A 16,830-nucleotide genomic window follows, 5' to 3' on the forward strand; every position below is an offset into this window, starting at 1 on the left:
ATGGGAAATTCACCCCCAAATACTAAACAATTACTTTCAAATTTGGGGAACACCTCAAGTAGATCTATTTGCAACAAAGGAAAACTCAAAATGCCAAAACTTCGCATCCAGGTACCCACAAGATCAATCCCAAGGCAATGCTCTATGGATGAACTGGTCAGGGATCTTTGCATACGCTTTTACCCCTCTCCCTCTCATTCCATATGTAGTAAACAGGTTGAGTCAAAACAAACTCAAACTCCTACTAATAGCACCAACATGGGCGAGGCAACCTTGGTACACAACACTACTAGACCTGTCAGTAGTACCTCATGTCAAACTACCCAACAAACCAGATCTGTTAACACAACACAAACAACAGATCAGACATCCAAATCCAGCATCTTTGAATCTAGCAATTTGGCTCCTGAAATCCTAGAATTCGGACACTTGCACCTCACACAAGAATGTATGGAGGTCATAAAACAAGCTAGGAAACCTACCACTAGACACTGCTACGCAAACAAGTGGAAAAGATTTGTGTATTACTGCCAGAATAATCAAATTCAGCCATTACACGCATCTCCAAAAGATATAGTAGGATATTTACTACATTTGCAAAAATCAAATCTAGCTTTCTCTTCCATAAAAATACATCTCACCGCAATATCAGCTTACCTACAAATTACTCATTCAACTTCACTATTTAGAATACCAGTCATTAAAGCGTTTATGGAAGGCTTAAAGAGAATCATACCACCAAGAACACCACCTGGTCCTTCATGGAACCTCAACATTGTCTTAACAAGACTCATGGGTCCACCTTTCGAGCCCATGCATTCTTGTGAAATGCAATACTTAACGTGGAAAGTCGCATTTTTGATTGCCATCACATCTCTAAGAAGAGTGAGCGAGATTCAAGCATTTACCATACAAGAACCATTTATTCAGATACATAAAAATAAAGTAGTTCTAAGAACAAATCCTAAATTTTTACCAAAGGTTATCTCACCGTTCCACTTAAATCAAACAGTAGAATTGCCAGTGTTCTTCCCACAACCAGATTCTGTAGCTGAAAGAGCACTACATACATTAGACATCAAAAGAGCACTAATGTACTAAATTGACAGAACGAAACTAATTAGAAAAACAAAACAACTATTTATTGCCTTTCAAAAACCTCATACAGGAAATCCAATTTCAAAACAAGGCATTGCTAGGTGGATAGTTAAGTGTATTCAAACCTGCTATCTTAAAGCAAAGAGAGAGCTGCCTATTACACCAAAGGCACACTCAACTAGAAAAAAGGGGCTACCATGGCCTTTCTAGGAAATATTCCAATGAACGAAATATGTAAGGCAGCCACATGGTCTACGCCTCATACACATTTACCAAGCACTACTGTGTAGATGTGTTAACTGCACAACAAGCCACAGTAGGTCAGGTTGTACTAAGAACATTATTTCAAACTACTTCAACTCCTACAGGCTGAACCACCGCTTTTGGGGAGATAACTGCTTACTAGTCGGCGCACAGCATGTGTATCTGCAGCTACACATGCCATCGAATGGAAAATGTCACTTACCCAGTGTACATCTGTTCGTGGCATGAGTCGCTGCAGATTCACATGCGCCCACCCGCCTCTCCGGGAGCCTGTAGCCGTTTAGAAGTAGATCTTGATCATTTGTACATTTGTAAATATATTACTTTGACCTTTATTATGTACATACGTATTCATTCCATTGCATGGGCACTATTACTAACATACACAACTCCTACCTCACCCTCTGCGGGGAAAACAATCTAAGATGGAGTCGACGCCCATGCGCAATGGAATCGAAGTGGGAGGAGTCCCTCGGTCTCGTGACTCGAAAAGACTTCTTCGAAGAAAAACAACTTGTAACACTCCGAGCCCAACACCAGACGGCGGACTGTGCACAGCATGTGAATCTGCAGCGACTCATGCCACGAACAGATGTACACTGGGTAAGTGACATTTTCCATATATATATATATAAGCTCCTATGGATACTTCTAACCATAGATATCTCACCTTTAGAATATTCCCAAACCCCATGTTGGATCCTGAGATTTGTTTTCAGCAGAGCTACCCATGCGCTGGTAGATGACATCATATGGTTCCAGAGTGACTTCATACTGAAGCGATAGACCTGAGCTGCATATAAGTGCATTTTTTAGAGCACAAGTGACAGGCAGTATCTCTGTTGAATTTCTAACTTTTGGAGCAGGATTCCTTAAAATAGAACAGTAGACTTCATTTGATTTGTTTACAGAAATCTTTTTTAAGCAGGTGCAGCAAACTCCACCGCACTTTATGTTCAAGCATGGCAGATGGCCAGGCCTCAAGAAGGGTCCATGTTGGGGCTCCTCTCATACCTACTTCCTTCGTGCTCCCTCAGAGAATTCCCTTTGAGGCTTCTTAATACATTGTCATGACCCTTGATGTTGGGAAGGTCATGAGGCCTGTAACCGGATTCTTTGACCCTTATAAGAGATCCTTGATATGACACTCATGCCATCTCTGCTAATAATGGTCCTAAAAATTGGGATGGCATCCCTTGATATTCAGGTGACTTTCTCTTAATGTTGAAAGAAATATAGAACATTGATAGGTTCTGTGGCTGTAGGCATTTGAAGAGTCTTGGATAGGGTGGTAAAGCTTGAAGTAGAACACCAAAGTCCCAGACACCTGGAAAAAGAGGATGCTGAACACCTGTTGTACAGTCTCAAAAATACATAATTGAGACTTCAAGTGCGTGTTCAGAGTCCTAGTTGATGTTACTGACAAAGCTTTGATGAAGGTACCCATTCGCCCCTGTAGAAGGCTGTTATTAAAGAGGTTTGCACTTCCAGAAGATTTTGTGAGTAGTCAAAAGATCATGATTAAATACATAATTACCATACCAATTGCTTGAAATGCACTATAAATTGTAAAATGTGCAACGTAGGGCTTGAGGGAATGACTCAGCACATTATGGAACTTAAGTCAAGTCACAGTGGCCAATGGAGACATAAAATCCCATCTCTAATAATGTTCCTTGAAATTCTACAGATCCTTAAGCTTAGGAGAGACATCTGTTCATAACGTTTTGAGAACTTGTAGGGTCTGCTGAGCCAGGGACTTGCAGATAAGATAACCAGTAGAATCATGGTGTCACAATGTGCCAATTCATGTTAATTTGTCACCCTGTTTGAAATACACAACATCAAGAAATGCAATTGCATCAGAAGGATACTGTCTACAAGATATAGATGTGTAATGTCTGACAGAGTGATAGTTCATCTGAGTAGTCAAAGATGCTGTATTAAGTCCTCAACCTCTTTTAAGTTTAATGGTTTGCGTGTTACCTTTAAGAGGCTCATACATTTAAACTATGTTTCTGAAGCACATTCTCAAGGCAGTAAGAGAACTGTTGGACCCAAAGGAGATCACCCAGCCTTTTTTATTACTAGGTTCCTTGTGGACGATATCCACTGACCGACATTCTTTACGATTTGTTTCCAATAGATCCCTTAAAAAGGGACTCTTCATCAGGAATACTCCTCTTCATTCAGGAGACATTTGGTAAGCAATGCAATTTCTGCATCAATTTACTTGGATTCATTTTAAACTGTTCTGCAGGCAAGTGGTTTCTTGGCTTTAGGTGACTATTTCTTTGAATTAGTGGTTCAAAGTTTTCTTGTTCCTTTGCTAATCATCAACAACTTCATACCTTGTGCAACCTTTGACTGTAGGCTGGCGAGCATTAAGTTTGATTCTTTTTCTTTCTACTGGATCTTTAGCTTTTGAATTTCCACTTTAGGTTGTTTACAATCCTGTCACAAGTGAAATGTATGAAATACAGTCATTTGATTGACTTTATTTTGTGACAGCGTAAAGAGAAATAAATTGGAACAGCAGTGAGTAACGTCCTGACATTCTTTGATATATATAGTTTGGCTCCATCAAAAGTATTCTTTGCATATTTATCAAGGCTTAATAAGTGACTTTGCAAATTTATAGTCTTGCATCATTTCTATTGTACCAGTGCATGGAGATGGGCATTTATTTGAAATCGATCTGTATGTGTGATACCCCGAACAGTGCACCTCTCTTTTGAAAAAGAAAGAAAATCAGATTCTTTTAATAGCTTTTTTATGTATTATCTTCCAACGTCAGATCATCAGAGGGAGAATTAGTCGCCCTTATGGAAAGGTCAATTAAGTTAATTTGGGAAAAACCTTTATCTGATAGAGACTTCTAGTTGCGGATTCCTTACCTTAGAATTTTCCCCCAGGCGTCAGACTGGATCCGGAGAATTTTTTCTTCAAGCAATACCCTTGCATGTTGGTAGGTGGCATCGGTCGACTCTGCGGGCGTCGTTGGTGTCCTAATGACATCAGGAGTAGTACATAGATGACGCCTCAGCGCAGTGACATCAGTTCTTTTCCTTCCGCGCCACTTGCTGATCCGGAGAGAGCTACCCTAGTCTCTTTTTGACCGATTTCAACCCTTTTGTCGAGTTTTTGGTGCGTCTTGATATCCCTGAAGACCGGTTTCAAGCCGTACATGGACTCTCACCTCATGATGTTGGTGACGGATCTGCATCGGGTCTGTTTGTGGTGCCTGGAGTGCGACCACGACTTAGTCATGCTCCGAGTGCCGGGCCATGCACCCGAAGGCTTTGAGGGAGCGATCCCTCAAGCTCATGGCAGCCCGGCACTCAACTCCGTGTAAGTCCCGGTCTCCCTTAAGGGGAAGGTCTCAAGACCGCTCGCGGAGCCACCACCATTATTCTTTCTGTAAGTCTTCGGGTCAAGTTAAGAAGAAGAAGAAGTCGAAGAGGTCCAGTCACCCTTTGACTTCACCCCATTGCTCGGCTAATGCGACGCGGGAGGAGCTTTGAACCTCAAGGCCTCCATCTTCGGAGCCTGCTTCTGGGTCCACTCTGCGCTTCCACAAGTTTCCGGGAGCCGGAGCAACCCCTGCCCAATTGAAGGAGTTTTATGAGGCCATGCGCCTTATTTTTGGGCAGACTGATCCAGATACGGCGCCTTCGGGCCCAAGGGGTTTGGTCAGGAGGCCTTCAGGTTCCGCACCAGCGGCTTCGGCTCTGACCACCGAGGGTTCCTCCGGATCCGCTCTCGGATCCTCACAGATGCTGGTGGTACCACTGAAATCTTCTTGTGCGCATGTTCGATTCTCAGCACTCCCGACGTCGGTGGTGCCCACCGTAGACGAATGCCTGATCCTCATACCCTACGACTCGGCGTCGGCCGACGCCATCTCTGTCTTCGATGGGGCCAACAGACCTTTATGGACATGCCCTTTGATGGCTCCCGTCTCTTTGGAGACAAAGGGGAATCTGCTTTGGAGAGGTTCAAGGACTCCCGGGCTACAGCTCGGTCTTTTGGCCTTTCCTCTGCCCTTCGCTCCCAACAGTCCGCCTTTCGTGACCAAGAAAAGGGGCTCCCTGTTGCGTCCCCAGCCCAGGCACTGTGCCACCCATGCTGTTCAGCTGCTGCGTGGCCAGGTACGCGTCATCCCGCGTGGGCATGGGACAGGGAACCAGATGTCTTCCCAGTCCACCCCTGTCTCTGCTGCAGCCTCCAAACCCTCTTAGTCCGTCCCCTCACTCCGACCGAGTTGGTGGCAGGATTCACCATCACATGCCCCACTGGGAATCCATCACTACGGACAGGTGGGTTTTGCAGATCATTTGAAGGGGCTACTCCCTCCCCTTCGAATCTGCCCCACCAACCATGCCTCCATCAGTCAGCCATCTTCAGGAGGTTCATTTGGCACTTCTCCGTCAGGAAGTTGCAGCTCTCTTGGCCACGGTAGCCATGGAGAAAGTCCTAGTGCCAGAAGTAGGTTGTGGTTGTTATTCCCACTACTTTCTGGTGCCCAAAAAGGACAACGGCTTATGTCTTATCCTAGACCTTCAGGACCTCAATTACTTCCTCAAGAAGGAGACCCAGGAGACTGGATGGGAGCATTGGACTTGCAGGACGCTTATTTCCACATTCCCATCCTGCCTGGCCACAGACATTACTTACAATTCGTGGTAGGTCATGAACACTTTCAGTTACGATGCTCCATTTCGGCCTTACCAGCGCCCCTCGGGTGTTCACGAAAGTGATGGCGGTGGTTGCAGCTCATCTACACACGTTATCAGTTCCAGTCTTCCCCTACCTCGATGACTGGCCGTTGAAAGTGGACTCACCCCAGAAAGTCGTCTCCCACCTTCAGACTACGGCGAGCCTCCTGCACATGCTGGGGTTCACTATAAACGTGCCAAAGTCACACCTAATTCCCTCTCAGATGCTTCCTTTTATCTGAGCTATTCTGGACACAGTGAAGTTTCGGGCTTATCCTCCTGAAAAGCGAGTCAAGATATTCTGGCTAGGATTCAGATCTTTCAGCCTCTGTCTTGTGTTTCGGTGAGACTGACTGAGGCTGCTGGGCCTCCTGGCCTCCTGCACCCTGCTAGTGACACATGCCACATGGCATATGCAGGCTCTGCAGTGGGACTTGAAGTTCCAGAGGGCGCAGCGTCAGGGATCTCTCTCTCATGGTCCAGATCTCGGAGGGGACTGCGAAAGACCTGCAGTGGTGGCTTTTGAATCCGCATTGGGTCCACGGCAGACCCCTCTCCCTTCCCCAGACAGATCTTTCATAGTGACAGATGCATCACTTCTGGGTTTGGGACGGCCACATGGGATAGGTAGAGATCAGATGTCTCTGGTCTCCAGCGGAGTCTGGGCTCCATATCAATCTTCTTGAGCTCTTGGCGATCAGGCTTGAGTTTCTTCCATTTCTCAAAGGGAAAGTAGTGCAAGTGTTCGCAGACAACAACACTGCCGTCATGTGGTACTGCAACAAACCGGGAGGAGTAGGGTCCTGGACCCTTTGTCAGGAGGCACTATGCTTCTGGACATGGCTGAAACATCAGGACATTACCCTGGTGGTTCAACATCTGACGGGCTCTCTGAACGCCAGAGCATACAAACACAGCCGTCGATGCATAGCCAATCACGAATGGTGTCTCCATCTGGAGGTGGCACAAGGTCTCTTTCAGCAGTGGAGAGACCCTTGGTTAGATCTGTTCACCTCCACAGAGAACACGCAATGTCAGCTGTTTTGCACGTTGGAGTTTCCAAGACGGCACTCACTTTGAGACGCTTTTTGTCTTGAGTGAAACTCCGGCCTCCTTTCCGCCTACACCACTTCTGCCCAGAGTTCTCAAGAAGATAGGAACGACCAAGCCCAAATTATTTTGGTGGCTCCAGATTAGGCATGGAGAGTATGGTATCCAGCTATTGAGCATGGTCACCTATCCTCCACTCAAACTGCCTCTTCAGGAGGATCTTCTGTCGCAGCAGCAGGGGGCGGTTCTCCACTAGAATCTGTCCAATCTCCGCCTTCATGCATGGAGATTGAGTGGCAGCAGTTGACGGCTTTTGACCTTCCACCCGAAGTCTGTGACATTATCTTGGCAGCCAGGCGTCCCTCCACCAAAACGTTATATGCCTGTCGTTGGCATAAATTTGTGGCATGGTGTACCAACAAATCTGTTGATCCCCTCTCTGCTCCTCTTTCTGAGATTTTTTTGTTCATTCCTTCTTTAGCCCAGCAGGGCTCTGCTTTGGGGCACCCTTAAAGGGTATTTATTGGCTCTTTCCGCCTTTCTTAGTTACCTGATCAGCCCTCGCTCTTTAAGTCTCCTATTGTCAATTGATTCCTTAAAGGTCTCACCCATTTATTTCCTCCCACTCCATTTATCATGCCTCAGTGGGACATCAATGTTGTCCTTACTTAATGTGTACTCCCTTTGAGTCAATGCACATTTGCCCTTTATGGCTCTTCACTTTCAAGACTTTCTTGTTGCCATCACTTCTGCTCGCAGAGTGAGTGAGCTTCAAGTTATTTCTTCCAAGCCCCTTACTTGTCTGTACCCCCTGACAAAGTAGTGTTGCGCACTAAAGCTTCCTTCCTTCCGAAAGTTGTTGCCTTTCGTGTAGGCAAATCCATCACCTTGCCTACTTTTTACGCACATCCACATCCTTCTTATGAGGAGGAGAGACTTGACCGTCTGGACAGAAAAAGACCATTGGTGTTCTATCTAAATCAGACTAAAGATTTCCGAGTGTACGATCAACTCTTTGTTGGATATGTGGGTGCGAAGAAAGGGAAGGCGGTGCAAAAATGTACCATCTCTCGATGGGTACTTCTTTGCTTCAAGATGTGCTATGCTTTAGGTAAGAAGCAACCCCCTGAGAGCTTGCATGCTCATTCCACCAGAGCAACTGCTGCTTCCACTGCATTAGCACACGTGGTTCCTGTCCTGGATATCTGCCAGACAGCTACGTGGGCATCCCTGCTCATGTTTACTAAACATTACTTCCTGGACAGTCAGATCCATTGGGGAGGCTACTTTGGTCGTTCGGTCCTGCAGAACGTTCTAGTATGATCTTGGTTTGCAGCCCACTTCCGAGGATAGCATTGCTTGGGTATCTATTCTAAAGTAAGTAATCTGCAACTAGAAATCTCTATCAGATGTACAAGTTGCTTACCTTCGGTAATGATTTATCTGGTAGAGATATATTCTAGTTGCAGATTCTTGCAATTACCTCAACACAGAGAAATTATCACTTCAAAATTCAGCTCTTGCAAATTGCACATCAACAAATGGGAAAAATAAGGAGGGAGGCAGGTTATGTTGCTGGAATTCCCTTTCAACTCTAGTCACATAAACTCCAAGTATTTGAAAGAGTCCTCTACAGTGTTAAATAGGCCAAGATCTTCACCTCTAGAGTGATTAGGTGTATTGGCTGGTTAAACATGCACCTTTAATTGGGATTCCCTTCTTTATATATTAATACAAGTGTCACCCTCTGTAAACCATATGGCTGTCAACTTTCAAGGTCTTTCTTTTGCATACATTGCTTAAAGGTGTTCCACCACCTTGCTAGAAAGATGCTTAAACAATTCTGGAGGCAGGCCATATGAGACTTGCACCCTCCAACTGCTCAGCTAGGTGGTATCCTGTTTCTTCACCTAACAGCTCTGACTCCAATACGTCATTGTCAGCCATTGATGTTCAAGGGGGGCTGTACGTTTTCCACAATCTTATTGCCACGGTTTGTCCAAATTTCTCCTCTGCTTCAATCAGAATTATTCCTGTTAGTGACACTGGAGGGACAATGATATGAACTTATTTGAACAGTACAGATGGCTTTCAATTCAACTTTTTTGCCACATGGAAACACTAGCAAAGGGCAAGAGATGCATACCTAGCAGGTAAGTGACTATTTAAGGTTCTGTAGCTCCCTCTAAAACGTTGTTAGCAAGCCCTCTCTAAAAGAGCATTCTGGGCCTTTTATGATAATCTGTCTACAAGAGATCTTTAGCATTGTGATTGTGGGATAACAACACTATGTCAACGTACAGCTAAGCTTGACATGAGATGCAGATTCAGATATACACATTTATCAAGCAGCACTTGGAAATCTCATCAGATGTAGAATCATTTCTATCTCCTCCTTTTCAGCTAATTTTATAAGGGCTTCATAATCTGTTAAAAATCATGCCGATCTATGAAGGATCCAGTCCTAGGGACAAAGGAACTACTTAACTTTAAGTGTATGTTTAAAAATGAATTGTTCTTTAATTCTTTTACAAGCCAGCCTCCTTCACAGAAATGCTGATTCTCTATGCCTTCATCTTCATACTTACAAAGAATCTAAAATTGCCTTTTGGTTAAAGTTAAATGATACCTACACTAATTGGCTGATCAGCCAAAAAAATTAAAACGCTACATGATAGTATTGTGCAGCATCATTCACTGTTATTAATAAAAAAATTGGGAAATTCCCAGTCTGACAGTGAAAAATAATACAAAAATGTGAATCATTTCAGATTTAAGTTTCTTCAGTGGCAATAAAGGACATTGGGCTTAACCCTGTGATTTTGGTGCCAGGCTCATACAGTGTGTCTATTATTTTCCTATTTCCAATGTGCTTGACCAGACATGATATACAGCTAAAAGCTTTAATGAATGAGTTACTTAACTTGGGTAACACTTTTTCTAGTAGAGACTCTACCTAACTGCAGATTAATCACCTTAGAATATTCCCCAGGCATCAGACTGGATCCGGAAAACCTTGAGCAGTACCTCTGCATGTTGGTAGGTGGTGTCATTTGGGTCTGCTGTGGTTTTTTCCAGGGACGTTGTGGTATTGATATAGGCGGCACCCTGGTACACTGATATCAGTTTCTTGACCAGGGTCGTGACCAAAACGCAGAGCTATGTAAAAACAATGTTATAGTTTTTACCAGTGTGTAGGATCTAACAGGATCCTTCTGGTAAAGAGCTCAGTACCCAGAGTGGGTAGGATGGGAGGGTTGGTGAGTAACCTGATGTTGGAGTCGCTACCAGGAAAAATGTTTCCCTAGGTAAGTAACTTGTTCTTCTGAGATGGACTACTAATCTTAGATTCCTCACCTTAGAATAGATACCCAAGCAATGTCCCTCTTGATTTGGGACTGTGAGCTGGCTTAATCCAAAATGTCCTGTAGACCGAACAGGTGAAATGCCTATCATGACAGACCTGGCTGTTCAATGACAGATGTCCAGATCAGTTACATTGCGCGCTAATGCAGTAGCCATGGCATTTTCCCTGTTTGGAGTAAGCTTGCTAAGCCCTCAGGAGTTTGCTTCTTCGTTAGTGCATAGCAAATGTTTATGCAAAGTACACTCCATCAGGAGATAGTCCATTTCTGCACAGCTTTGCACTTCTTCGCTCTGGTGAGCCCAGTGAAGACGTGATTGTCCACCCAATGGTCTTTGGTGCAATCAATATAGAAGGAGAGATCTCTCCAAAGGCTCCAAATGATGAAGTCTCTCCTCCTCCTTGGAAAGGTGAGGCGGAGTGTAGAAAGCAGCAGAGTAATGCCCTCGCCAGCATGAAAGGGGTAACTACCTTCTGGAGAAGGTCCAGTTTGTCACAGAAGACATTGGTGTATGGAGGGTGTACCGACAGAGCCCAAAGCTCACTGTCCCTCCTGGCTGATGTAATGGCCACCATGGAAACCGTTTTGATGGTCAAGGGATGGAGGGAGCCCCAGTGCAAGGCCTCAGAGGAAAAACACATGAAGTAAGTAAGAACCAATTTAAAGTCCATTTAGAGTATTGCAAAGGGATTAGCCGGCAATACTTTTTGCAAAACGTTAAAAAAACAAGTCAAGACATTTGTCTTGACCTCTGTAGCTGGAGATCAGTGTCTTCCAGCTCCTCGTACCATTTATCTTCATAAGAGTCCTTTAGGCGATCACAACTGCCTCCTTGTCTACCTCTTCAGTGGGGTAGGACCTGTCAGTGGCTGGAAAGTACAAGGACTGGTAGAGCTTGGACTGAGCCATCACTGATGTTGAGTGCCACTGGGTTGGCATCGGAGATAATGATAGTCTCATCATCTAGTGGAGCCAAGAGTGGCGCAGGAAGAGGTGGAGATAGGGTGGATGGGAGGCACTCTCTGCAGTGTCATTCGGGACCTGGGATGGATCCAGAGGGCCTGTCTGGTGTTGAGGGACCAACTTGCCAATGGTATCCCATCGGGGCACTCCATGACTTCATTGGCCCGACGCTGCGCCAGATGTCGGTGACCAAAGGCAACCTGCATGCCCTCATAAAATTTCTTAACTTCAGCATGTGTCGCTCCTGCGCCAGGAAACCTATGGTAAAGCAGTGCGGACCGTGATGCAGGATCCGCAGGCGGAGTGCGGGAGCAGTGCCTAAAAGCACAAGGGCAAACAGGTATGGCCGAAGAGCACTTTGATTTCTTTTTCTTGTGCTTTTTCAACTTATCATACTTCGTCAAGGAGGTCTTGGAGCAGGAGGATGGCCTACCATGAGAACAGCTCCAAGAGCGGGCCTAAGATCTTCCACAGGAATGATGCAAAACCTTCTTTTGCCGTGCCCGCTGGAGCTTCATCCCTCACACCTGAATCGCCTTTGGGTGCATTGACTTGCACCCGGCGCAGGCCTTTGGGTCATGCCCAACTAGAGGCATGTGAAGTGGGGATTAGGCATAGATATCTGCCTGTGACAATACCGCAAGACTTGAATTCTGATGGTTTTGCAGGAAACATACCCTGGTTCTCTGGGTGCAAAGGTAAAAAAAAAAAGTTCAACAAGAAAAAAAAAAAGAAAAAAATGTTGTTCAAAAAAAGACTGAGTTAGCTTTCTGAATCTGTGCTGTGCTAGATGGGCACTGCAGCATCATTTCAGGTATGGCCGATGCGGTCACACAGTGCCACCTATTACCACACAGAGGGTACTGCTCAAGATTGTCCAGATCCAGTCTAACACTTGGGGAATATTCTTAGTTGAGGAATCTGGGGTTAGAAGTCTCTATCAAAATACATGCTATTCATTGGCACATTTTTTATAGTGCTTTACTGAAGTAGGAGTTTTTTCTGATATATTCTTCTAACCGCACATTCCTCACCTTTAGAATATCTCCAGGCGACAGACTGGACCCAGAAGATTTTTCAACCTAACCCCTGCGTGGCTATTGGTGACATTGTGCAGCTCTGCGTCAACCCCACTCCACCTCATAAGTAACAGCTGTAGCTGCATATAAGCTCCTCCCAAGGAATTACTTTTTCTCCTCATTTGATAGGCTTTCTTTGCAAAATTCTTCTCCGGTCCTTGCCCCTGACAGCCTGGTCATTCAGATATCTACTAGTAGGGTAATGCTAACTCTTTCCCTGCAACCTGCCCAGACAGAGTCAACAAGAACTGAGTCATTTGGGAAGAGGATGTTCTCAACAGCTTACACTTAGCCTTCAGTCAGTCAACGCCAACTGTTTGTAGGTGGGTACTCCCAATCTCTCAAAGACCCATTCTGTCTACAGTGGAGCACAGGCCTTCTGTATGCCTTCCTGTCACTACCTCTGCTGTCCTGAGTTCTGAAGAAGATCAAGAGCATTCGGTCCCAAGACATGGTAGTGGCTCTGGTTTGGATCAGGAGAGTGTGGTGCCCAGAACTTATGGGACATGGTGACAGAGATCTTGCCAGCAGTCCTAGAGGAATTCTGCACCAACGTCTGCTACCTTCCCATTGTTTCAGTCTCAGTCCTGGGTAACAGTCAGGGTGGCTTTGAGGCTTCTTAGGCTATTGGGCTCCTGCATCCTGGAGTCTCTGAAGTCTCAGTGGGCCTAGCACCAAGGGAAACCTGTTTAGTTACATCCAGGTGTCAGAGGAGACTAGTAGTGGTTTGTGGAGCGCTATTGGACTAGTGGCATACCCCTATTCCAACCACACCCACAGTTGACGGTGTTAGCAGGCTCATCACTGCTGGGTTGGGGAGGTCCTCAAGGAGAGTTGAAGATCAGAGATCCCTGGCCAGGGTAGACAAACCCAGCTGGGTGGTGCTAGAGGTACATGAATGGCAGCTGCACCCTAAAGTGGCTCAGTGCATCTTCCAGCAATGGGGGTAACCCTGGCTCGGTCTCTTTGCCACAGCAAAGAACCTGCATTATCAACACTTTTGCACGCTGGAGCTCCTAAAACACCTCTCTCTGAGACCAATTCTGTCTGCAGTGGAGCACAGGACTTCTGTATGTCGTCCTGCCACTACCTCTGCTTACCTGAGTTCTGAAGAAGATCAAGAGTGTTCGGTCCTAAAACATGGTAGTGGCTCTGGTTTGGACCAGAAGAGCGTTGTACCCAGAACTTCTGGGAATGAGCATCTGTTCTTTGATTAGGCTGCCGCTTTGGGAAGATATACACCATTGGTGCAATATACACCTCCTTCCTTGGAGATTGAGCAGCAGCAGTTGACTATTTTCAGTCTCTCTCCCAAAGTTGCGGATCTCATCCTTGCAGCCAGACGTTCTTCTACAAGAGCTCTTTTCACTGGAACCTAAGACAAGTTTGTGGCTTGTCGTGGCACCCATCGTACAGACCTGTTGCAGGCCAGACTGTCAGATGTTTTATCTTCTGGTCAGTAAAGACTTGCAGTGGGCACAGTTAAAGGGTATCTCTCAGCCCTTCCTGCCCATTTGCGGTTACTGGACCAACTGTCCTTACTCAAATCACCTGTTGTAATGCAATTTCTCAAAGGCGTTATCCACATGTTTCCTCCTAAACCCTTTGTTTAGGCCGCAGTGGGACCTTAATTTGGCCATTGCACAGCTGTGCTCTTCATTTCCTGACCCTGACGACAGTCTTCTCATTGTGATAATTTCAGTTGTTGCACGAGTGAGCTCTATGTACAGCCACACTACACCACCTTTTTTGTGGAGAAATTGGTGCTGAGGGCTAGAGCAGCCATTCTCATGAAGGTAGTTAGTCTCTTTCATGTTGGGCAGTCCATCACACTACCGACTTTCTTTGCTCCTCCGCACTCCTCCAAAGATGAGGAAAAACTCCATCATTTGGCACTCAGAAGAGTGTTGAGCTTTTAAATCAATCATCCCAAAGACCATCGGTGGACGATTAGCTCTGAGTCATTCTGAGTCAAAGAATGGCAAGGCAGTGCAGAAGAGGACTTTATCCATGTTGATAATCCTCTGTATTAAGGTCTGCCTAGAAGAAGCCTGCAAACGATTGAGGGCCCATTCCACTAGGGTCAAGGCTGTGCTGCCATGACGCAGGCATGACAGTCTTGGATATTTGTCAGATTGCAACATGGGCATCAGTGCACTTATTCCTGAAGCATTAGTACCTTGACAGCCAGGTCCAATGGGACGGGTACCACCCTCCCCTATCCATGTTCTGTGAAATGTACCCTTTTCCATCTAAAATGATCCCATAGTAGAGATCAGCACTTCATAAATGATTGGTTTTGGAGCTTGTGTTCGAGGGCAAGGACAGTGTCACGAAAGAGATGCCAGCCCATTTGAGTAGGGCTTACATGTGCATAGAGCTGTCACTTCTGGGGTGGAGCAGGATCTAGTCAGAGCCTCACAGCCCCACCTACCGTGCATAAAGGCTATGCTAAATAACCTGCTGGGTCCAGTCTAGCTCCTGGGGATATTCTAAAGGTGAAGAACCTGCAATTACATAGATTAACCTTCAGAAAGAATGCTACTGAAGTTAAGTAACTTGTTCGTTCACTGCATAGACAAATATCTCAAAGAAGTGAAGCATTCGGTCCCCAAATCCCACTGATTATTGTTAGCATCACATAAGCAAATGACCAGCCTTGTCTTTATCACTTACAAATTAAACTGTTTTTCAAGTTCTTATTGCATTTAAAAAGTAGTTGTGATTAGAAATCCTCTTTCATAAGGAGAATGCTATTTTTTTTTTTTTTAATCTTGTTTCTTTTTAAAATAGCCCAGGCAACCCTCTCCAGTGATACCTACGCTGCAGAGCAGGCCTTCCGCCAGGCAGCAGAGGCCCCCAACCGCAGAGAGAAGGTTAACGACTCCTGCTCAAGTAAGTTTTCCTTCTTAAACTATTATATATATTTGTATTTCTGTGCATATGTTTGAAGGATGGGTAAGTTAATTCCAAACAAAACTTCACTACGGTGCAAGATTTCACTGTCAGCCAAGTAATGCTGGCTCATTAAACATGTTTCTCAGGCAAAGACAGTGACTAATCTTACTGCGTACCTTGGTTAAAAAATATAAAGCCTATCCGAACAAATGAATATTAGTACACTTTGCACATTTAATTTGAAGTGCTGCTGTGCTTCCTCCGGGCTGCTTCGATTGCTGGTAAGGTTTACTATAGCACCGGCCACAATCAAAGCGTTATTTTCAGCAATGGGATAAAAAGGGCAGAATGACAAATAAAACCATGAAACGGCGTGCCACAGCTAACGTACTTTGTTCTGCTGTGCCAAAAAGCACAATGTGTGCTGCTTTGGTCATTAGGTGGGTTCCTTTGGCCGTGCATGGTACACAAAGTACTGTATTGTATTGGAATTGCATTCATATAGAGTTTACAACATATTTGTGAGCAGCCGTCAAGCAGTGCAACATTTAAGCACATCCCAGTAACTTGATTGCAATTTGACACCACCATCGCCTCACTGTATGCCATGTAAGCAATACTTTTTAAACCAGATAGACCTTCAGGTTTACCTATTACAGAAGTATATTCTATACTATAAAATATTGTGACAGTTTATGCAAATAATTTTTGGCCGTAATAAATTACACATATAATACATTACAACCATGTTATATAAACACCCACCAACTAGCTAAAAAACACGTTTCGTTTCTGCAATCATAAGTAAATTCAGTGCATCTTTCTGATCCATTCACTACCTTTTTTCAGAAGTTACCATCATCTGCATTCTCCCGAAGAGCTCTGGGCCCCAAAGAACAAACACTGCATTCTGTAGAATAAATCTATCTTGTGGTCACCATGACTTTCTAGCATTCACATTGTGTCATAGGCAATACAAAGAAACATTTTTGCCGTGAAAAATATTTTGCTGTCACTGTATACTCTTAACAGTATTATCTCAACTGCTTTTTGAAGAAAAATCTATTTCCAAAACATTCTGTTTTTTTTTATACTTCAGTTAAACTAAAAAACAACTTAAAGAAGCAGTTATCTAAATTAACCTTTCTTACCTCTTCCTTTTAGAAAGTTCAAACTAAATGCTATTGGATGGGTTTGGTCAAAGAAAACGCACTAAAACCAGATGGAGCAAACACTCTCCAGCGTTTCTGGTTATAGATCCTTTCAAGTGTCTCCCAGATTAATGATTTAACTGACTTCTTTGAGTTAATAATTAGACTTGCACCTATCATGGTCATTTATGTATGGGTAGAGGTCCACTAGACATTTTCTTTTTGTAGCAACGCTAATTAGGCC

The 16,830-nt window shown here is 44.6% G+C and overlaps 1 protein-coding gene across 2 annotated transcripts in view; it reads left to right on the forward strand.

Moving 5' to 3' along the window:
- The window catches only part of CSPP1 (centrosome and spindle pole associated protein 1), a 976,424-nt gene that overhangs the window by 661,185 nt on the left and 298,409 nt on the right, over positions 1–16,830 (forward strand). For both annotated transcript variants that reach the window (XM_069220290.1, XM_069220291.1), the window contains one exon: positions 15,331–15,432. In XM_069220290.1, coding sequence (XP_069076391.1) covers positions 15,331–15,432 — 102 coding nt within the window. The remainder of the gene's footprint in view (positions 1–15,330; positions 15,433–16,830) is intronic.

The sequence above is a fragment of the Pleurodeles waltl genome, chromosome 2_2 (assembly GCF_031143425.1).
Source record: "Pleurodeles waltl isolate 20211129_DDA chromosome 2_2, aPleWal1.hap1.20221129, whole genome shotgun sequence".
NCBI classification, from domain to species: Eukaryota; Metazoa; Chordata; class Amphibia; order Caudata; family Salamandridae; genus Pleurodeles; species Pleurodeles waltl.